This window comes from Geospiza fortis, unplaced genomic scaffold (assembly GCF_000277835.1).
Source record: "Geospiza fortis unplaced genomic scaffold, GeoFor_1.0 scaffold166, whole genome shotgun sequence".
Classification (NCBI taxonomy): Eukaryota; Metazoa; Chordata; class Aves; order Passeriformes; family Thraupidae; genus Geospiza; species Geospiza fortis.
Genome location: NW_005054310.1, coordinates 4,539,895 through 4,563,918, shown reverse-complemented (window position 1 = coordinate 4,563,918; position 24,024 = coordinate 4,539,895). Strand labels below are relative to the sequence as shown.

Below are 24,024 nucleotides of genomic sequence, written 5' to 3'. Positions count from 1 at the left end.
GCAATTTCAGCTTATGCAAGCAAAACTTTAAAACTCCTATTATAACTGTATAATTCATATTCTATCCTTGTATAACAACCCTTTAGTTAAGTGTACTTTGGTCCTGGACTCCTGTATACCTATGTGAGAATAGATTATGCCCTTAGTTTATAAGGCTCCAGGGGAGAAGGTGATATTCCATCTGACAGGGTTCAGTGGGTTTCCCTGCTTACAGAAAATGATGATTTTAAGGCAATAGTCTCATCCATCATTACAAAACAGCTCACAGATATGACAAAAATCTTATGAAAAATAATCTGTGGTCTAGACAATAAACTAACCAGTTCTGATGAATTCCATAAACCTTTTATATACTATATTGAAGCACAGACCAAAGCTTTCTGGTTGTTTTGCCCTCTAAAAATATACAGAGCTTGTCTCTGTAAAAGTGGAGAAGTAACCTTTCCAATGTTATCAAAATAATTAAGTTAATGTTGCTGGAATAGTCATTTATATGGTGTCCTTATCATGCATGCAGTTTCCATAGCTAATCTTTGCTTGTTCAGGACAATATCCTGAAGGAGAATGTCTTGCTAGGCACTGAAGACAGTTAGATGTGGAAAGAGAAAAACAGAAAGATGTACAGATTGGCATATGGACAGGATATGCATACATGCTGTAGTGTGGTAATCCTGAGTGCCTTTCTCTGTGTAGCTGTGCTGGGGAAAATTCAGTTGAGCATTGCAAGCCAGGGACATGACCAGCAAAACCAGAGCTGTACTGACCCATGGGTCTAACACCCTGTAGTAATTGCCACAGCTGAAAGGCTTTAGAGTGGGCTGCAGAGCTGCTCAGCAGACAGTCCAAGATGAATGATTAACTGCAGAATTTATTTCCCTTCAAGTCTTTTCTGAATTTCCTAGACAAAGCTCCTTTATTTATTCAGGCTTTGCAGAAAAAGGGCTGTGCTTGTCCCTTTACTGATAATGATTTTCATAGTAAAAGCATTGTTGTGTTTGGATATTGCCATGTGTCTTCTTACATAGTTGTATAGCATTATTACTTGAGCAGTGATGGGGAACTTATTCTGTCCACTTACCAGCTAAGGAGCTGGTTAAACACAAACCGAAATGTTAGGAGCACAAGGGAGCACAATGCTGATTAGTATCTTTGCTATGTTCTTAGAGCAATCGCAGATTAATGTAGCATATGTAGTATTAATTATGTAATAAAAAGGACCATAATATGGACAAATATTGTTCCATAAACTGTGAAAAGAGGGCTAACAAAATATAAATAGAAAGCAAAGTGCTCATTTACCTCCCTGTCTCTGAGAAATATCCTCTCATCTTCCATTTTCTTGGGTCCTTTGAGTGTTTTCTTGTTATGCCTTTCATCTTTACTATACCTGAAATTGTGCCTGTATATTCTCTTATAAACTCTGTGTTTCTAAGAGAAACAACTATTGTGTTGTTACCTAGGGAGTGGGTGTGGTACCCCTAGTTCATCTGGAGTGACCTAAATGTCTCTCTATGTGCTGTAATGATGATGAAGGGAATAGGCTCCAGGAAAGAAAGGTTCCAGTGTATTAGGCACAGAAGAAATGGAATTAACAGGAATGAGATGAAAAAATCAAGAATCCTCAGTGGATCACAAAACTGTGTATGAACACTGCCAGATATTGATTTAACAATTTTTTTTAAGCTAGTCAAGCAGGGACTTGAAAATACTTGTTCTTGCAGAAGAGTGGGAAAGCGTGGGGTGTTCCCTCTCTTGAAATGCACACTGGAGTGGAGGCCAGCTCTGTGACACCAATAGATCTTGTCCTTTGATGTGCATAAGGACAGTCCTTAACCCCAGCAGCCTGAGAGAGGACAGCGCTGTGCTCAGTGCTGCTTCTCCATAGGAACAGGCACAGGGGCTGCTTTTGTGGGTGACCTGGAGCAAGCCTGCCTGCCTTGGGCACATGATGGAATATGGCTGTGTTTACTAGCCCAGCCCTTGTGCTATGTGCTCCCTGTTGCAATAGGGTTTTTTCTTTTCTGTAAAAGCCACTAGAACATCCTGGTTTTTTGTTCTGCTTTTTCATTTTTAGAGGCTTTTCTGTTTGTTGCATTTAAAAAAAAATTGGAATAGAAAATACTCTTAAAATCTCTTTCAGTACATATCTGTAGTTGTGTCTCCAGCAAGATTATGCTGCTATCAAAGATAGCAGAAATGCCAATTATAATTTAACACTTCGTTTCCAAAACCATTTCACAGCTTCTATTTGCAAGAAGCTGTTCTCACTGGGAAACTTCCAGGACACTCTGGTGTGCAGTATACAGGCAAGTTTCAGAGTTAGAATTTGCAGAATGCTAAAGACAAAATTAGCACTTATATCCTGATAGAAGTTAGGCTGACAGAGAAAAGCTGCTGTTGTATTTTATTGTCACTGTGGATTGTGCCACTTTCCTCATCTTATTTGCTAACATTAACTCTCAGGGATTGCTAGATACCCAATCTAGTTAATTGACTCACATTAATTAAATCAATTTCATGCTGAGGAAAGGAGCATGTACTTGAGGGCAGTGCTGTGTTTTAGTATAGAGTGAAGTCTTCAGGAGATGAAGAGGAGAATAAGGATAGTAGTGCTTGGAGGGAGCTGCTTAACATGTAGGGGGCAGGAGAGGTAACATGGCATGGCAGGGTGCAAGCGTGGGCCAAAGTTGGAGCATTAAAGTTGTGTAGCTGGAACAGGCAAATATGGAGTACCAGGGAAATGGAAAAGGGGTTTAATGTGAGGGCTTTAGTGAGGGAAAGACCAGATTGGGCAAGGCCCAGACAGCATTTGGCAGAGACAAGTTTCATAGGAGGGATGAGGATGGATAAATGGCGTATTTTGTTGGCTTTGGGAAAATCTGAGATGTGAGTTCCCCATTGTAGATCAGAGGATGAAACTTCTAACATGCTCCATTTTTTTAGATCTTCTTCCTCCTGCTTTTTAAAGTTAATGATAATGGCTTTCTTTTCTTATCCCTTTGCATGAGCCTTTGCACTCAGTATTAGAATCTTGGGTATTTGGGGGAGATACTTTGGTAGGGGACTCTTAGGAAGTTTACTGAGGAGAGAGAAACCATCATAGGAATTATATTTTAATCTTGCTTAAATTCACAGTATTCAAAGGAAAAATCAGAACTGAGCACTAGAATATGTTGAAAAATATTTGGTACTAAATCTCTGAGAACATACCGGAGGACTGTAAACATAGCTGAAATGCTGTCTCTTACTCCTGTGGATCCTTCTCAGTCCATAACACATCCTTATGCTCCACTCAGAGAAATCTCAGATATGTGCTGTAGTCAGGGGGTTATGCTTATGGGTGAAGGACAGCACAGACATGGGGTTTGCATGATCAGCACCTTGTGTGCAATTCTGCAAGGGTGTTTTGCACTGATTGAAGGCAGAACAGAGGATGTTGAAGAGATTAAGAGCCTTTATTCCAGGGTAAAGCGGCAGCTGTTGGGGCAGACGCTTAACACTGCTAAAGCTTGTGTCCATCTTTGATTCAGCACCCAGAGTTGCTTGTCACTTCTGAAAATGAAGCCTTTTGTGTTTTAGTGTAAAAGGTACTGTTAGGCAGGGAGGAGACAGTGTGTAGTATTTGGTAGTAGAGAAGAAGAATTTGTAAATTTGTAGTATTTGTAAAGAATTTGTAGTATTGGTTCTTTGCCCGCATCATTTTTCTAAATTTGGTAAGGTACGCTGCCAGCACTGGCACTGAAATGAGTCAGTTTTAGATGGCTTCACAATATTCATAACTGCCTCATTTATAATTTATTTTTGGATGAAATATTTAGCTAATATTAAACAAAATTTTATAGAAGGTTTAGTAATCAGATAATTAGATTAGCTATGCTATGTTATTATCAGACAATGCTTTTTTCTTTTCCTTCAAATTTGGTAATTTAAATCAAATTTACTCATTTAAATTACCTTGTATCTACCCTTAAAAAAAGGATAATGAAGTTTAGACAGGATGGCTGAAGAGATACAGCTATTTTCTAACAGAATATGCAGGTTGTCATCTTAAGGCAGACCCACAGTGCAGAGCCACACAGGCACTTTCATGCTAGGGCTGCTGCTACAGCAATGAATCTTTTTTATGTCTGAAACTTTGTGTTGTCGTTACATTGGTAAGGGCATTGTATTTTGCATAAGACTCCTGGAAAATGTAAATTTTTTCTTTTCCTGCTCTAGGATTTACTTATTGCCAAAAATTATCCCAAAGACTCTTGCAAAATCCAGAAGGAATTAGGACTGCGGCAGAGTAAAGGAAAACCACAAAATCTGCATCTTTAATACATTGCTATTAAGCATGTTAATCACTGTTATGACTACAGATGAATTATAGTGTCAGTTATTGTTTTAAAATACATGCTTCTAAAATTCATTCCTCTAAAATACATTCCAGCAATCCTGTACTGACATTGAACATATTTTCTCTCTATATATTTGTATTTAGGTCCAAATACAGAAAAAACCCCCAAACAATCCATGATCCATCGTATAAGTAGTTGCTCTTAGAAGCAGCTGTCAACCTTTCCTTTAGAGTATACTAATATGATTGTCTTTTTTAATATGTTTCTAAATGAAAGCATATGTAATAGACAAATATATAAAATTAGCAGCTGTATTGAGGCAGACCTGCAAATAAAGAAGCTTAAAATCAGAAGCAAGTAATCCTAGATGTGCTAGCCTCTTTTGAGACTAGAATATAATCTTTCTAGTCACTCTCATGCAATTTTAAATATTTCTCCAAACTATAAAGGTTATTCATAGTTTCCTTCATGTGTGCAGCAAAGTATAATTTGTGTTCAAAATTATAAGAGGTTCACAATGCCAAATACCTTTCCAATCCTAGAGTTTTGCTTCCCTCTGAAATATACATTAGCTATATTCAAGCGCCCATCCAATCAAAGCCTCAGACAAAGTAGGTAAATCTTAGTAGTTAAGAGGCAAGACTGCTCCACAAATTGATTACTGTTCATCCATGAGACATCTTCTAAGTTCACTTCTGTTAAAAACTCGAAATACTCTTCAAAATCTGACACATCAGTTGTGAATCCCATTCAGAGCCACCTGGTGGTGAAGCCATTATCTGCCTGGCAGCACCTGTCACGACCTGACCCTGTTGGGTTGTTCTGGATGGTAGGTTGGTCTGACTGAAAAATTTAATCACCGCCATAGCTGGGGCATTAGGGAGAAAGAAGAGAAGAACTGATACAGAATGCTCAGGTAGGTTTTGATTGTGTTTGGCTTAGATGGTAGCAAGAAGACCAATAATTTCTGAGTAGTAATGTGTGCCTCACTTGGAATTTTGTTACCTGCTTACACAATAATGTAAGCGTATTATATTGCAACTTACATTCACTGCATCTAGACTCTTGACTGAAAAAAATTAGTCTGTATTACAGATAGAGCTCCTTAAAGATAATGCTGGAGCACTGCCTTTCATTCAGAGTCCATCAAAGTCCACCAAAATTTTGTAAAGGAGCACAAAACTCCTGCCCAGTATAGTGTAGAATAATCTTAGAATAAGCATTTCCACAACCTTTTACTTCCAGTCTTTTTCCAGTTGCTCAAGTAGTCGGTGTTATTAATTTTTTTTTGTTTGTTTGTTGTTTTTTTTTTTTTTTTTTTTTTCCTCAGCTGACCTTTTTATTGTTGACCAGTCTGTTAGTCTTCGGTAAGGGCAGAACCCCTGTAACCCCAGAACCCTGATGTCAGCACCATTTCCTTTCCTCATTTTGCTTGAACCCAGCAAACTGTGGATCCTACAATTAATGTGGTGTGTGTCACTGTTACTGTGCCCTGCTGCTTCATTTCTGCACTGCACACAGTCTTGCAGGCAGAAATTGTCTACCTACAGGATTTGTGAAAGTCCTGTCTGTTTCAGACATCAGAAGGCCTTCTCCTGTTTCTACAACTAAAGTACTGTCCTTTCTGGTTTCATGTTAGCCGACTGCAACTTGTTCCTTGATGAAGAAGTCTGATGTTGACTGCTTTTTCATGCCCCTTGTAGGGGAATTCAGCTTAGTCAGTTGCCTTTACCAGTGCTTCTCATGTGTTTCTCACATGTTCTTTGTATTAAACTCCTTGTTCTCAATTTGAACTCAGGAATTAAGGTCACACTGGGCCTTATATACAGATACAGTGAATATGCAGATGATCAGTGAATACCTCAAGCTATGTTCAGGGAATCTCAGTTATTTCAAATTGTTCTTTTTTATCAATTTTTCAATTCTATTTGTCTTTCCTACAAAGTTAGTGAAACCTTCCCTTCCTATCTGCCATCTTCCATGCTCGTAGGGTACAAGGAATCCCTTGACACTCTGTCTCAGTGTAGGAAGTGTAATAATTGTGAAAGAGGGAATAACATCTTCTGTTGTGTTACGCCTCTGGGCACAACCTGCAATCACTTTACTGGCATATATTAAATTGAATGAAATCTCTGTGTTCTTTGGTCTTTCGAGAATGATACTCACAACATGAATATATTGTCAGCTTCTTATCCATTAAACAGAACTAACACTCTTGTAGAATTGCACTTAATAAAAATGTGTGATTTCCTGTGATACTTGCATGAGCTTTCCCTGGAACCTGAATTACTCCTTACTGAATGAGATACTATACTATATAATAACCTGGGAAAATCTCTATGATACTTTAAAATTATCTTTCCCAACACAATATTTCAAGAAAGTGTGGCTTACAACATTCTATCCTACTGAGTTCTGCTTCTTGTATAATCTTTTTCTGTAGTAGGAAGCTCTGAAGCTGTTCTACTGTTCAGCCTAGGATGAAACGCTGCCAGGTATCACTGCAACAAGGCTCATGATTTTATAGATTAGTTGAATGCGCTTTAAGGTTTTCTGTTAACAATTTATCTTTGTACTTTTACTATCTTAACAGTGAAAACAAAGGCTTTCTTTTGGCTTGTGTTGTGGTTCAACCTCAGCCAGCATCTAAGCCCTATGCAGCCACTCACTCACTCCCCGTGTTGGGATGGGGCAGAGAATTGGAGAAGTGAGAAAACTTTGAGACAGAATTGCTTGAGACAAAATCAGCTTAAAAGGGAAAGCAAAAGCTGCATGCACAAACAAAGCAAAACATGGATTTTAGTCACTGCTTTCCATGGGCAGGGAGGTTTTCAGCAATTCCCAGGAAAGCCAGGCTGCATCATGCTTTACAGTTATTTGGGAAGACAAATGCTGTGATGTCCCCTCTTCCTCCTTCTTCCCCCAGCTTTATATACTGAGCATGAAGTCACATGGTATGGAGCATTCCTTGGGTCACTTGGGGTCTGTTGTCCCAGCCGTGCCTCCTCCCAGCTTCTTGTGCACTCCAAGCTTCCTTTCTGGTAGGGTGGGGTGAGAGACAGGAAAGGCCTTGATGCTGTGTAAGTACTGCTTAGCAATAGCTAAAACATCGCTTTTTTATCAAAACTGTTTTCAGTAACAGTCAAAAAAATAGCCCCATACCAGCTACTATGAAGTATAGTAGCCCAAACCTTGCTAATCTTGCTAATAGAAACTGTACTTATCTTGGCAAGAAAAGTGAGAGATCTCTACTGTCTGCCTCCTATACTGATTTAATATCCAAATATCACACAATCCTTTATTTAGTTGGTTACCAACTTGTCTGTGCCTTTTAATTTGTAGTAAGCATTAAGGTAATTAGCTAGAAACATCTGGGCCATCCATCTAAATGCCTCTTTTACTCACCACTATTTGTATATGTTTCAGATATACAAATGTATCTGCCAGGATCAGCCAGGTATTGAACTGAAGTAAAAATACAAATTTTTAAATCTTAGTTTTTGTTCTGTAAGATTTACTTTCAAAAGGTCAGATTTTCTCATTACTTTACTTTTGTGGCTTTTTTGTGTCTGAAATCCAAGCACATGAGTTCATGCAGATGACTTACAGCAATATATTCCTTTGATAAGAAATGCTAAGGTCAGCATTTTAACCTGTTCAGGGAATCACCAGTGTTTGCAAGGGCCACACTGGGAAACTGTTCCCTTCTCAGACTCAGTGCTGTTCAGCTGAGCATATGTGTTTGTGTATGAGACTTCAGGATTTCCATCTGGAGAGAGCTGAGAACAGGAAACTAATGCCAAGGAGTTGTTTCTGATCTTCAGCCACTCTGGATGTACCACATTGTTATCTTTAACTAAAGAGACAGAGTTAGCATTTTGAGTATTAAGTTCTGGTGGTTAAAATAAGGAGATAGGTGTCTTAAGCAGTCAGTTTTAATCTTGGATTTTCTTTTTTTATGATTTTTACTCTTAAACTATTTTTATGCCTCACTTCATCTCTGTGTTAAATAGCTTTAATCGTTTCCCTCAGTGATATGAGGTTTCAGATTGTTATGCTCTCAAAATACTTAACAATGATTAGTAAGTGTTACCAATGAACAAGAAATGGATTCCCATCCCACAGAAATTTTCAACATATCAAAACATTTCCCTGCACTGAATCAGGACAAAAATCAAAGCAAAAATTGGGGAAAAATTGGTTTAGAACATTCATTTCAATTCTGTAATTTAACTACCTTACATTTCAGTTTCAGTAATTGCAACTTCTCCCTGAATTTTTTTGAATCAGCAAACTGAAAGTTCTTATTTAAAACAGTAGTTATAAAATGTTGCAGCAGTGCCTTTTTAAAATACTGTGTTTGAAAATCTATGCTGAAACCTTCTTTTTCTTACAAGCAGCTTGGTTTTGAAAACTTGCCTTTTTCACTTAGAAATGAAAAAGTTTCATAGGGAAGCTCAGGTTTAATTATGGAATGTCTCTTTGTCAACACTGAGTGGATGGAAAGGCCCATTTAATTCCTTGCATGTGTGACTGGTGCCATTCAAGGTGCCATCAGGTATCTTATTTTACCTTGTTCTGCCAACCAGCGAGAGCATCCGTATTGCCTTACAGACCATAGCAGAGGTCTCAAATACCCTACCCACTCGTTTGCCATCACCTTAAACAGCTGAATTTATCCCAGGGAAACTGAGTCATGGAAGAGTGGTGGTTGGGATTTCACCAGTGCTAGCTGATGGGTACATGACTGCTGTTCTTCCAGCCCAAGATAACTCACAATTTAATTTCTCAGCCTACTGAGGTATTTGAAAATACATACAGCTTTTGGTGTTGAGCTTTCCTGAAAGTAATTCTGTAGCAGCTTTGCAGTGGGAGAGATTAGGAAAAAAAGCAGATGGCAAATCATTTGCCTCAATTGACTTGATTGATTTTGTGTGATGCCACTGAATGTACAGCCTGTATATCCTCCTCTGATATCATGTTCTAACTACAGTGAAACTTGTTTTCCTGTGCTCTGATCACATTAGAGCAGAAGGCTTTATCTCTAGTCTCTTCCCACCTAAATCATTCTATGATTCAAGTTTATGATTGCCACTACACTTTAAATTAATTATCCTTATTATATCCTGCTAAGAGGCAAATCACTTAATTTGTTTTTGTGCAAAGCTTTTTAATTTTGTCCCTCATTTTTCTGTTGTTAGATGTACTAAAAAAATATTTTTTTTCCTTAAATCTGTACATTGTTCTATTCTTCTGCATTGCCATAGTTCTCCTCCTTTGATTTCCTGGCTAAGTATATAATCAAAGACTATTAGTAGATGTCTTCTAAATCTAGATGTATGTAGCTTCTTGTAATTTAACTGGGTTTTTTTGTGGTTTTTGAGGTCCAGCTTCCTTCTTAAATATTCCTAAAGAAATTCATCTTTGCCAGGATAAGAGAGAAGAACTTTATAGAAATATGAGCAAAAAGTGAAAAATTAGATGGTTGAATTTCTTAGTGGAAGGTCATAGCCCATGAAATTCTTGAGAAACCTGCACTGAATTTTTTCTAATTCAGCTATGTGATAAAGGGTGTGGAAGAGTTAGGTGTCAAGAGTTTTCTGGTAATAGGAGTTTTGTGAGTGTAATAAAAACAAGTATTACTTATCAGGATGACAGAAGTATTCCTTAGTGCTAGATGACATGGTAATAAAAAGGCAGATGAAGCTTAATGTTGATAATGAGGTGATACATGTGGGAAAAGCAGTTCTAACTCAGATACTCAGTGGTGGGTTCTGAAGAAACTATTTTCTCTCAGGAAAGAGATCTTGGACCTGTGGTAGATAATATTCTGTAAACATCAGCTCACTGTCCAGACATGGTCAAGCAAGTAAATAGGACAGTAAGGATTAGTAGAAAAGGAGTGTTTTAAAAAGGATAAAGAGTGTAGAAGAGAAAAGAATTATGCCACTTTTAATCCCTGGTAGATATGCCTTCAGTGCACTGAAGCAAGGCTTGGTTTTCTAACCTGAAATAATAGGTAGGAAAAAATACAGAGGTGGACAATAAGAAGGATTAAGTACAGTTTCTTTGTAAAGAACAGCAGGATAGATTAGAAATCTTTAAGCCAGAGGTCTGTAAAAGCAGAATAAAAGAGGACTGTTGTTGTTCACTTTCTCTGCCATTCAAATGTAGGTAAGCTGAATTTTACAGTGGTACTTCAGTTACAGATGTTCTGTCACTTTATGTGAAGAAGTCACATTGCTTGTATACTCCTTATAATGCAGGATAATAAGCCTCTGAATATTGAACAGATACCTTCATTGTTCTGTGAGTGATGACTAGGAATAAATCAACTTCTTTGTTTAGTTTTGAATCCAGGGGAGAAGGGAGAAATGCCGCTGGAAGAATGTGGTATTCACTGCTGGCATTTTGTGAAAGCATGGTACATTATGGCTTCTGGGAAGATGAATCTTGAAAATGTATGGATTTACATCCCAGCAAAAACATTTCACATTTCATTAATATGAAAAAGTAGTTGAAAAGGTCTACAAAATCTGAAATGCTAGGAACGTTACCTTTTTGTTTTTAATTGCCTGAGATCTTTATTTTGTAAGTAGAGGAAATAAACTACTGCCCTTCTTCTGGCTTTGCATAGCTCTTTGCTAGGAAGCCACTGAAACCCCAATGTTACTACAATATTACTATTCATCAGAGGCAATAGTGTGAGGCATCATGATTGTTTAGTGTTTTATGGTCTCAGGATTTGCCCACAAAGGGATCTCAGTTCTTTTTGGCTGAAAATCAAGTCATAACCAAGTAATCATCACAAATATGATAATCTTCCAAGTGAGATAAAGTATACTAATGCTGCCTACCTAGTCATTATGTAATGCTCAAGACAAAAAAAAAAATCTATATAATCCACACAGAGCATAATTACTTTGCTTCTAGTATTGCATTAGCTAGCTTCTAGTATTGCATGTACCTTGACTGATGCAAGATTCTGATACTTTGTGAAACAAGTCTTCTGATTAATCTCTTAGCAGAATGAATACACTTCAGTATTATGCATTAATATAGTGCTACAAAAAAATCCACCAATGCATTCCCTTGTGCATTATCCTGTCAACCCGTTTAACTATTTCACGTGAGCAGTTTCTCACTTGTAGATCAGCAAAAAAAAGGTTTATTTATACTACCTTTCAACAAGATTCCCCTTTCCTTACATTTCTTGAAGATTGAACAATGTTCTGTTCAGCACAGTTCATGTTAACATGTCTGTTCTAGGTTTAGATGTCTCTCCTCCTCAGCTTCAGAGATGTTTTTTCTTAAATTCCTGAAATAGCCCTTAGTTTTTCCACAATAAGAGGTTTGCCTTTAGCTCCCCGTCAAAGTGATCAGGTTTGATTTTGGAGGGACCTTATGTGGGACACCTCTGCAGCTGAGCAGCATCTCAGGCAGACTGAACACACAGTTCATTAGCACCATTTCACCCAGGCACTGAGTGGGCTATCTGTACAGGCATCTGAGTCCTGCAGACATAATCGTGACAGTAAGAGGACTAAATAGGTTGTTTCAAGCCTTGCTGCCCTGGTCAGTGGGCCCTCAAGGCTAGATTCTTATTGTCACTGCAACTGGTTTGTCACAGCAGGCAGCAGATGGCCAGGTGGAAAGGGATGTTTTTTTCCCTAGTTAGATACATACTGAGAGCATGCTGGTGGTGCTCTCAACATATAAAGAATAAATAAAGGGTCTGCACAACTCTCAGACAAAACAGGAAGAAAGCAGGAGAGTGAGCTCCCTTTTTCCTCTTTGCTCTCTAAAGTAGAAGACTCCTGACAGAAAAGCACAAGAAAAGTTTGCTTCTTTCTAGCCATACCTGGAGAACACAGTCCATATAGATCATTCGGAGACAATGAATGGAAGGCACCTTTTTGGAAAGTGAGCCAGATGCTCCCAGCCCTCACATACACAGAAGTTAGCTACAGCTTCTTCTGCAACAGCAGCAGAAGTTTCTCTGAGAATGAAGAAGAATGGAAGGAGAAGACAGATAAACAGAGAAAACAGCAGAAGTTAAGTAGGAAAAATGTTTTTTTTTTTCCTGGATGTCTACTAAAAGGACACCTGTGGTTCCTCTGGGAAGCCACTAACCAAGAGAGTGAGATTTGGAGGTTCTGAAAAGCACTAAGAATGTCAGGAGATCTCTTATGTTGGGTAGATAAAAGTTACATTTGCCAGTACTAATATTCCTAACTAAATCCAACATGTTTTCTAGTGGGTAGATTTTGTGACACTTGTTCTGCAGCTAGATCCCCTTTCAGAGAAGGATCAGTCTTTACTTCAATAGGATTTACCTCAACTGGAGGCACTATAAAATATTATAAGGAAGTATAAAATTATTCTCTGTATATATATTACAGTGTACAGCATACCATTCTGTGAAGTTCCTTCTCGAAATAACAGGTGTCCATGAATATGTTCATACATTAATATTTGTGGGTGTGTATATATGTGCTTAAATCAGCTACATAGGCAGCTCACAGCATCTTCTATTTTGCAGTTTAGCTTTTTCAGTAGGAGTTGAGGTGTCATAAAAATTCCATGCAAATACAGTTTTTTTTTTTCTGCATAATGTAGAAACTCCATGCTAAATTTTGCTAATTATTTTTTTCAATCATAGTTTGCTAGGATCTTTTTTATTCTGGAGAGACAAATATTTAGAACTGGGTATGTTTCTAAAGGCGATGTATTCACTAGGAGGTTTTTATGGACAGACCCTAAAACACTGGTGTGTGTCTAGTAAGGTATAAGGTATTTAGGGCAGTAGTGAATATAATTCAGTGCATCACTTCACAGCATTTCCTGACTGCCCTCACCTGTTGAACCCAAGAGTTACTGCTGCCGCAGCTAAAGTAGCAGGACACAGTACACACTGTATCTCAAGAATCCAGTTCACAGTCCAGAATATTAGTTAAGCCAAAAATGAAGGTAACATCCCCAGACCAGGAACTGGCACCAATGGACATCCTTTTCTGCTGCACTAATGCATCAATGGACATCCTTTTCTGCTGGCTGTGCTGTGGAGGGTGATAATATCCAACACAAGAAGTAGGCAGACTGATAAAGCCAAGAGAATCTTCAAATGACACAGCTTAATTATGACACAGACCAAAAAGTGTCTGCCAGAGTATGTGCTTATGTGGAGCTCATCTTCAGTGCAGTAGAGCTAATTATTTTCCTAGTGTCATGATACTAACATTCAGAGAACCTAAAATGACATGGAAACTTTTTTCTTCTTTCATATCGCAGTAAATGCCATGTTTTATTTCTAGTGTCACTCATAGCTCTTCCACCTGTATGGTTGTCCAAATATCTCCCCATCTTTGCTGAATCTCTGCTGTATGGACAAGTGTTTCCCTGCACACAGTTGTGTACTAAGCAGTTCATATTCCTGTGTGTCCTGGGGGCTCTTTGCAAATGGGTGGGGAGCTGTGAGCCAAGTGTGGTGGCAGGGCAGGGCTCTGTCCCTCCCCCAGCCTCCCATGTCACGCCAGCAAGGCAACCCTTGGAAGCCAGCCCATGTTGACTGTGGCTGTGGAACATTTGGGTGGTGTTTGTAGTTAAATGGAGCAGGCTTCTGGGTAAGTGGAAAGGAACAAACCTGATTTTTTTCTTCAGTACAGTGGGCTACTTTTGCAATGCTGTGTACTAACAGGAGAGAACTGGCCCGCACTCATCTTTGCACCATTTTAATGTAATCAGTCTAGAATGATATTCTTGGTATCAAAGTGGTGCTATATGGTGATATCTGAGCTGGGGCCAGTCTCTTGCCGTGCTGCCTTGCTTAACTGCACACGTACTACCATTGACCAGCTACCAAGGGACCCTCTGTAAGGCAGCTAAGGCAAAGGGACCACCTGTACCATTACTGAGTGCTTCCCCTTTACTGATTTACAAAATGACATGGCAGGCCTGTGAGGGAAATGTCTACTTTTTCACTGGCTGGTGAAATGCTACTTTTGAGAGTTAATAAGTAGAGGTGATGATGAAGACATGAAGGAAATAATCCTTTCCATCTGTCCCTAAAAAGTATTCACTTCATATAATCAATTTCTGTTTATTCGGATAAAGATGTTATTTATAACATTTACTTCAAATGAGAAACAATTTGTAGTACCCTGTAGGGAAGATGGGGTCTGATTATACCAGTGTATCACCAAACCCACATGTAATATGTTTTGCCCAGTTTGCATATGCATAGGTGGTCATAAATGGTGCCAAGAAGTGGAGAACTGTCCCATTCATTTTGTTTTTTTAAACCAGCAGCAGTGAAATCCCATTGTAGCTTTTTAAGAGGTTGCTAGAAGAGTAGGCATTTTTAACTTTGAGGTCCCTATAAATCAAATCATGTCTTATGTGGAGGTTTTTTCTAAGTAAATGTAAAAAAGTGTTTTTCTTTTTATGAGTAATCATTATTTCCTCTTTTGTAAAGCATTTTTTTAAACTAGGAAAAGCTTTGTTAAAAAGTCCTTATATGATGATAGTGTGTGAAAAAATGGGAAATATAATTTAGGTTGGGTTTTTTAAAAAATAAATTATATTTCTTTGTTTTATTGCTAATGCAAATGCATTTCAAAATCAAAGTAACTTTTTAGAATCCACAGATCTTTACACTGCTACTGAGATTGTATTTTGATTTCTTTGACATGATCCCTGATTGCTGTAAGAAGAATCAGTTCAGTATTTTTGTTCTTAGATTCCCCCTCCTTTGTCTTGCAGCTACTTGTGGCAGATTCCATTAACAATTGCAGTAGGAAATACGAGCCACATCTCATCAGAGGCAATTATATGGGTGTCTAACAAATCAGGTAAAAATAAACTTTCCTCCCAGTGGAATCTCATAAAGCATACTTGTGTTTTCCTCAAATGTATCTTTGGAATTGATCCTAGATAATTGTTTAGTTGCTCTGCACCCAGTTTTAACTGCTTAAAATGGATTGTGAAAAAAGCAGAGCTGGGAAGGGAGGGAGGAGGATGAAGGATAAGTGACAATCTAGATTTATAATATTGCAGAATTTAGACAGTATAATGTAAAGCTTTTACAAAGAAACGTGAAGTGCTAAGTATTTTATATTTGGCAAAACATATCAAATCACTGATGAATGCAATTCACTTTATTGATGGGTGAAAGTTAAATGTAATATTGTATAATGAAGCAGATATGATGAGTATGGTTTAGAACATATAGAATTCTAGTATTTTTAACTCGATCCATAGTCTCAACCAGGCCTAAGAAATGGTTGCTGTCATTAAAATTGTCCTTATTGATCTATAAAAAGTATTTGTTCTCTCTATTAGAAAACCATATGCTGGAATTCAAAAGTGCATTGTTGTGCTTACTACATTATTTTCTTCCTCCTCAGTTCCTGGATGATCGTAGCAGTATTAGTTACTGTCTGGAGGAGAGTGAGTGCTAGATGCCAGTGGTTTTTTATCACCTAAGAAAAGAAGCCCACCAAAGAAATTTCATGAAATATTTATCTATTTCCTTAGCACTTCATGCTACATTGTCTGAGAGTTTTGGACTAGAATTAAAGAGAGTGAGGGAAGACATGTGGGAACTTGAATGGAATTATTATATAGAAGGGAAAAGAAGGATGCATGCATTCCCTTGACATGTGGACTGTAGAGGGAGAACTGACCCTTTCTTGTATAATTAGAAAGATATAGAGATTTCCCTCTAATAGAAAATTAATGGGAGAGAGGAGAGTCAAACCTGTGTGAGATGTTTTTTCTCTTTTCTAAGTTACTAAAATATATTAGTCACATAGAGCTTAGCAGCCAGAAGGACTGGAAATGAATGGTGTATGATCAGTAGAAGTCTGAGTACCCCAACTTTCTAGTGGTACAAGGTATGTGTTGTTACCCAGATCGTTTGCAGCCTATGAGAAAGTAACATGTTTTGTGCTGCTCCCATGATAGAATGTTCTAGCAGTGTGCCTGCAGCCAGAGCGATTTTCATACCTGGGGAACATGCTCTTATCAAAGCATATAGGTTCTCTCTTACTTTTCAGAACATACTATTTTGGCTATACTTTTTAACATTAACACTTCCAGAATACTTCAAGACCTGTTTGCACTGTCAGAGTCTGCCTTAATGACCTGTTCTACTTTTGTCCTTTAGGGCTTGATTGAACTCTCATTGAAGTTAATAGAAAGGTTCCCACTAACTTCAGAGCGAGTTGATCATCCCATCTCATTAGGTTGCACATGCATGCTTCCCTCCCTTCACTCCCTCCTTCAAAGTTCAGCGTGTTACTATTATCTACATACATGCTTCCTCACTGCCTTTTACTTGCAGGGTGCTGTGGAGGAACAAGTCCATAAAACTGCTACCTACTCTTTTAAGATCTACTGCTTCTGTTGGAATGCTTTCAAGAAGTCAACAAATTAATGATGGCCAGTGTGAGCAATTATTTTGGGCTGGCTACTGTATAGAAATTAAAGAGGAACCTTTCTGAATCATCAGTCTCCTGTGTAGCAAATCAATGACACTGTGATCTATTGTCATTATCCTTGTTCTTCCTCATTACTTTCACTCACTTACTCACTTGCTGTGCCTCATTGAAAATGAGACTGTAAACTTATGACTGCAGCAAGAATGTCCTCCTCCTTCTACTTATTGTGGTCCAGCAAGAATGTCCTCTTGCTTCTACTTATTGTGGTCTAGGCTGCTATGTATTGAGGCTGGTACACATGATTCCTGGGAGTTTTTCTGCAGCTGGTATGTTTGTTTCATGGGGATGAGGGAGGGATTCTGAGACTCCAAATGACAGTATCCAGGTTTGATTCTTGTGGACTGGAAGAATCTTGAAGATTTTCTGTTGTACAGAGGACAGTTTCAATATTGTCCCAGTGGGTAGTCTTGGAATAAGTCTGCAAGCTGGAGGTGAAACAAGCTGCTGCAGAGGATATTTGGAAGATTGGAAGAGATCGCGTTGTTCTTCAAGTGCGTGTAATTAAATGCAGATACACAAATCAACGTTGGAGTAAATGCTATTCATGAGGATGTTTTTGGTGTCCTTTTCAGGAAAGAGTAGGTAATTCCTTCTTGTTGACTAAACTGTTGTGCTGAAGGAGCTTCCAGTGTGACAGGAGCTAATGAACAGCTCTCTGTTGTTTGTTATTGTGGTCTGTTGACCCTGGCTGGACACCAGGCACCCGCCAAACTCACTTTATTACTCCCCTCTGAAGCTGGACAGGGGAGAGAGAATATTAAAAAATGTTCATGGATCTTGTATACGGTCTGAGTTAGAGATCCCTCACCAAGTACTGTCTCAGCAAAACAGACTCGAAATGGGAGCAGGATTATGAGAAATAAAACCGGACCTTAAAATGCCTTCCCCTCCCTCTCCACCCCTCCCTGTTTCCTAGCTCTGCCTCCTCTCCCCCAGCGGTGCAGGGATAAGGGAATGGGGCTTATGGCCAGTTCATCACAGGTTGTTTCTCCCACTGTCCCTCCCTCAAAGTCACAGCCTCCTCTCAGACATCCACCTTCTCTGGTGTGGGTCTTTTCCACAGGCTGCAGGTGGATCTCTGCATCCCTGTGGATCTCCATGGGCTGCAGGGCCACAGCTGCATCCCCATGGGCTGCACCACAGGCTGCAGAGGAATCCCAGCTCTGGTGCCTGGAGCGCCTCCCACCCCTCCTTCTCCACTGACCTTGGTGTCTGCAGGGTTGTTCCTCTCACATGTTCTCACCCTGCTCTTCTCTGGCCACAATTACATCTGAGCAATAATTTCTTTTTTCCTTCTTCTTTTTCTTCTTCAATATGTTGTCACAGAGGCATTACTACCAATTCTGGTTGGCCCAGCTTTGGCCAGCAGCATGTCCGTCTTGGACCCAGCTGGTATTGCCTCTGCTGGACATGGGAAAAGCTTCTGGCGGCTTCTCACAGAAGCCATTTCTCTAGCCTCCCCTCTGCTACCAAAACTGGCCATGCAAACCCAACATAGTCATTATTACTGATCAGACACCTAATTTCAGCTGCCAATAGGGAAAAGGGTTTAAATTGATGACTACCACTGTGATATCTTGGCATGTCACTTAAATCTTCCAATAAAATTAACCTTGTCTGTGGGTTATCTGATAGAAATGAAACCACAGCAGTTTTGAAATAGCTGCATATAGAAATACATCAAAACATGTTCCTTTTTTTTTTTTTTGGTGGTGTTTCAAATAACAGTATCTATCAGGAGTTAACCCCATGCCTTGCCCTAGCTCACCAAGAATGGTTATTTGCTGATGTAAGAGGGTTTTCCTTCATGTACATCCAGAAAGACAAAAGCAAGAATTGTTGATTTTTGCATCCTCTCTGCCACTGTGTCTGTGACCTCATCAGGGTGTTGTAGGATACCAGTTGGTATTTTCATGAACAAAAGGGTATGAGGCTGCTCTCCAGCTCTGTGAGACTGACATGAATTTGGATGATTGAGTTGCTGCTCTTTCCTCATCTTGTCTGTCTCTGCTACATGCCAGAGGTAGTGAGCATGCAGATCAGTGATTGTTCAATATGCTGGGCAGGATCTTTTCAGATAACTGCATCTCACCAGAGTTGCTGGCAACAGTGCTAGATCTGTCCGTTCTTCACAGCACTGAAGTGAAGGAACATACTGGAAATTACAGCTGCACAGTGTCTTTTTGAGTTGCAGTTCATTGTCCTGTGCAGGAAATCCTGTAGGGAGGACAGTGCCAGGCCTTAGCAACTTGTTTGACAAGGTGTGTTGTTGCTGTTGAGTAAGAAACAACACAGACTTACTAGAAGGCTGGTTTGCACAGCATAGTTGTTTTACTTTGCATTCTCTTTTTTTATACATTGTTCTGATACAGATAGACTAGATTGGTCAATTAATTAATACCTTTCACTTGATTGGTTAATTAACAAAACACTTTTCTTATAAAAAATCTTTGAGAAAAATAGGAAAACAGAGAGTAGGGAAACAACACCTGCAGGTTGTTTATAATAATAAGCTATCATTGTTTATCTTCAACTCCCTAAAGTCTCACAAGCTGATTCTGGGAAAACTTATCTAGTTTTCATGCTGTCACATCCACAGTGCATAATATCCAAGATGTTTCAAATTGAATATAGCTCTTTCCACCTGTTTGTGGAAGGTATGTAGGCATAGTTTTGAAAGCTTTTCATTTTGCAAGTGCTTCTGCCAGTCTCTCTTCTCCTTACCCGGTGAACTATAGCATTTGTGTAACAGTGTTTCTAGTCATCAGTTCATATACCAGTATATGAACATGATGGTCCTTTTACTGGGTTCAGTTTGTCTGGTGCGTGAAGTGGAGCTGTCTCATTTGCTCTCAGAGTGCTGCACAAAGGTCACCACCACCTTTTCCCTGTTCACTCCCCATGGCCATAGATGAGGCTGTTCTGCTTCAAGTAGTCACAAAGGAAACATCTTGTGCTAGACCTTCCTATCCATGCTGAGGTCAGAAACATCATGCTGAGATGGCAGCAGTACTCTTTGTGCTTCAATCTTGCAGGTCTGCTGAATGGTAAATTTTGCTGGCACTATGGAAATCATTGGTGTTACAAACTTCTGCTCTGTCATATTCCAGGGCTTGTTTCTATTTCTCCTAGATAAGTTGCTTCTTTTGTGGTTGCTGTAATGATCTGTGAACATGTATCCATAATGTTTTGGGGTCAGCCCAAAATCAGTAGTGGGTAGAAAGCCAGGAACCAGCTCTGGACCCATTCCATCCCTATGGCTGCTAAGCAGGGCTTGTGGGAATGTGTTGGTGATTTCTGATGAAGGTGTACTAGGTGTGGAAGCACAGGCTTACTTGTGCATGTTTCTGCAAATCTAGAACTGACGTTAACCTCAAGTGAGGAGGTTCAGCTAGCATCCGTTTCCAATTGGTGAGCAGGGCTTTGGAAAAACACATACTTGCTGTTCCCTGGGAATCATTTTTTCTGGTACTCAGTCTCCAGATAGGAAACATCTTCATGCAACTCAGCAAGTGCTGCTGAACTAGCTGACACAGCTTTAGTCCCTGCCCTTTCCATCCTCACCTCCTGTTTATGAACTGATTTGTTATGTACCAAGGAAATACTCCTTAGATGGACCTCCCTACCACAGTAAAGTGACTGCTGTTCAGATTGCTCTTAGTATCTCCTCAGGATTGTCATGAGATGGGGGAAAGAAAGTTCAACAGGGCAATTCCCTTCCAACAGCAAGTCCCAATTTACTTTGCCACCTCCTACTAGATAATCTCTACTTTAAGCCACTCAACAGTCAGATTCTCCTCCAGGAAGTGTTTTGTAGAAGACAGATGCTTCTGAGCTGGGGTTTGCTGGCTGCCTGCTGAGGAGCAGAGCATTAGTTGCAGCTTTAGAAAAATACCCTTTCTTTTCTTTTCTGAAACTCAGCTGCTGAGCTTTACCTGTGTTGCTTCCAGACTCCACTCCTTCTTGTTTCAAAAGTAGGAAGAAGGGAAGCACTGTGAAAAAAGGTCAACATACAGGTCCTGCTTTGAACCTCAGCCTGCTGTAGTTAGGACCAGGGATACAGGCCTTGGAATCTTGCGTAATTTTGACAGAATGAGTCAGAATCATTCCCCTTATTTTAACAGCTGAAGATCCTAGCAGAAGACCGCTGCTTACATTGTGTACCACCTTAGTCATTAGCAGTTCCATCATATAGGAATATTAATGGATGGAAGGGCAATTTGAAGAAAGAGTTTTGTGAGATGCAACATGATCATATTTCCTGATGTGCTCCATTTATTGTGCTAATCTGTATACCAAAATATTTTCTTTCAGCATGGAGCTATGTCAACATGGCACGTGAGATAGATAGAATTTTTTCTTCTGGATTCCTTCTCCCTGTATGAAAAGTTCTTGCAAGCAGATATGCAGGATTTAGTAAAGCCAGTATAAATTATTATGAAAGTCCTCATGGAACACTTTTTTGTCAGAAAAATTTCACTTGCTGTTGTCAAGAAATTGTGCTACACTTGTGCAGTTGTTTTTGCAGCAAAATGGAGTCAATTCCCCCTGTAGGGATTCTACTAGCTTAAACCAATTTCTTAGTAAGCTAGGGGCTGTATAAGGTAAAGAGTTAAAATAATAACTGTGAGTCAAAAGACTTGAAATGGCACTGGAACTGTGTTTAGCCCATACTTTTGGCAGTACTCTCTTGCAGAAGGGTGCCCTTCTCCCACACCTGCCCCACATGCTGGTTTTGATGGAATTGAAGTTGTTGGGAGAGCTCAGAACTTCAACCCACGTGCACCAGCTGGAGGAACTATCTCACACTTTGAGAGCAGACAAACTGGGGAGAAAAATGAGACCCTAACTGATTTTTTTACCCCCCAAAAAATGTCAAATTTTAAATGCTTCCACCTAAGTATTTCCTATATGTATGCAGCAAAACTAGAAGTTTTAGAGCAGTGTTATTTTCTGAGGCATCCAGACAAATCATGACCATGGAAAAATACTTTCTGATGGAAGATGATTAAAAAAATTCCCTTTAATCTCACATATAACAGGATATATCTTTTCAATTGACTTTTGAGTGGTGAACTAAAACCTTCAAAGATGGATTTCATTCCAAATGAAATCTTTGTTGTTGTTTAGAAAGTCATGAATGGTTTAAGGTAGGGCTTAACACTGAGTTACTACATTTCTGCTAACTGTAATACTTTTAACAGAAAACTAATAAATGTGCTTGTGGTACATGGAAACATTACCTAGATATAGAAATGTTTAGTGCCTGTAATTACCAGAAGAAAGAATTTCTTTGATAGGAAAGCATGAGAACTGACAGACACAAATATCAAATTCTAGTAAATTATATAGAACTGTATGAAGCACATGTATAAGGCAGTCTCGTAAAATAGCCACCTCTTTATGTAAGTTGGGAAGGTGTGAAAGATTTCTGTCCTTTATTTCAGGAGAAGGTCAATACATGAGTGGTCTTATTGAAAAATAATAGCAGGAGGTTATGGTTGCATTTAAACTGACTGAAACAGCAATAATGCCATCGTGATTTGGAAAGATACTCTCCTCCTTTATAGTGATACATATTGGGGGTGTTGCACAGCTGTTACATGTGAAATAGCTTATTCTGAACTTGTCATATTTGACTGGGAAGAATCATTCAATACTCTGTTGAAGCATAAGTAATTTTCTCACTGTGGAGGTGAAAATGTAATACAAATGCCCAAAGGAGAAAAGGTGCATGTGTTTTTTACTTGCATAAGATTTTGAAAATTTCTATTTAATGTATTTATTTACCCAGATGTTTTTTTATGTGTGCTGATAGCCGATTTGGTATGCTTTTAGGTAGCATTGTAGAGGTGCAAAGATTAGCTAGTTTCAAGTAGCTGCTTTCAGGACTGGTGGCATTTAAAGGTTAGTTTGCAACCAAACAGCATGCACAGAAAGCTGTACTGCATTAAGGTGGTACAAGGTTACTGAGGAACAGGATTCAAGTCTTCTCTAAATAGGATGGAGCAATGGGCTGGATCAGACTTGGACCCAATGAAAAAAGGATTTAAACAGAGGAGCAAGTCTAAGAGAATTTGCTGGGACTGATTGGTACAGCCCCTTGTGGAATAAAGGACACACAAGTGTTACAGCCTTGTTCCAAATCAGATTGTCTGGCAGAAGCATCTTAGGTGCTTTGACAGTATGAACACCTGGGAAGTCCACAGAGTTGTAGACTCAATTCAGATTTTCTCAGTTCTATTTCTGCAGGATATATTGGATCCTGAAGAATGTGTCTGCTTGGTGCTTTACCACAGATAAAAGAGCAATAACAGTTGAATTGAACAGGCAACAATGGAATTATTCTGGGTTTAATATTTTTAATAAGTGTATTTTTCAGGGATATTAATGGTTTCAGAACTACCTAGGAGAAAAGAGGACTATCTATTTTAATCCTGCAGTTTTTTTATCTGAATCCATGTGCATAATGAAAGTCCATGAATTTAAACATATAATTATGTGTTTTTAAGATTTGGGTCTTGCTGATCTTAGTACTTACTGCACTTTAAAGTAGTAGTTATTCGTGGGCTTGCTATTAGTCAAGGGAGAAGTGCAACTGTAGCCCTAGTTAACTATAATTTCCTCAGAAATTACTTTTATACAAGAAGGACTAAAACAAATCAATTTCTTTAGGAAGCCTATGCACTAGATAGTATGAGTGAATTGTAAAGACCATACTGCTAACTTTTTTCCCATTTGTTACCTTCAGGGAGTTCAAGCATACCAAATAATTCTCTAATGGAATTGCATTTATAACAAATTTTATGTGTTTATTATTTTTTTTAAAATGAATGACAAGACTACTACTTCAACAGTGTAAAAACTAATTTTATTGGTTGAAAAAAGTGTTTCTGAATTTTTAGTGAGTTCTTGTTCATGGTTAGTTTTGTCAAAATCATTTACTAGATTGAAGACTTCTTCCAGGGTGTTGAAGCCTGATGCTTTGTGCTGTGACACAAAAGAAGTGCATGTTGTGAGTTCAGGGCATTTCTGTTGCTGAAATTTTGAAATCCCTATTTCTGCAAATTGTTGTGGAGTGCCTGGCTGCACAAAACCAGTAATAAATTTAGACTTTCAGCCCTAAAGTGATTACTTAAAACATGGGGAAAGATGAAGAACAGCTTAGGTGATATAAGGTTAAT

The 24,024-nt window shown here is 38.9% G+C and overlaps 1 protein-coding gene across 1 annotated transcript in view; it reads left to right on the top strand.

Annotated features, from left to right (window-relative positions):
- TRHDE (thyrotropin releasing hormone degrading enzyme) overlaps positions 1-24,024 on the top strand; it is a 202,659-nt gene that overhangs the window by 130,253 nt on the left and 48,382 nt on the right. The window contains exon 10 of the mRNA XM_005419212.3: positions 15,102-15,190. Within this exon, the coding sequence (XP_005419269.2) occupies positions 15,102-15,190 (89 nt within the window). The remainder of the gene's footprint in view (positions 1-15,101; positions 15,191-24,024) is intronic.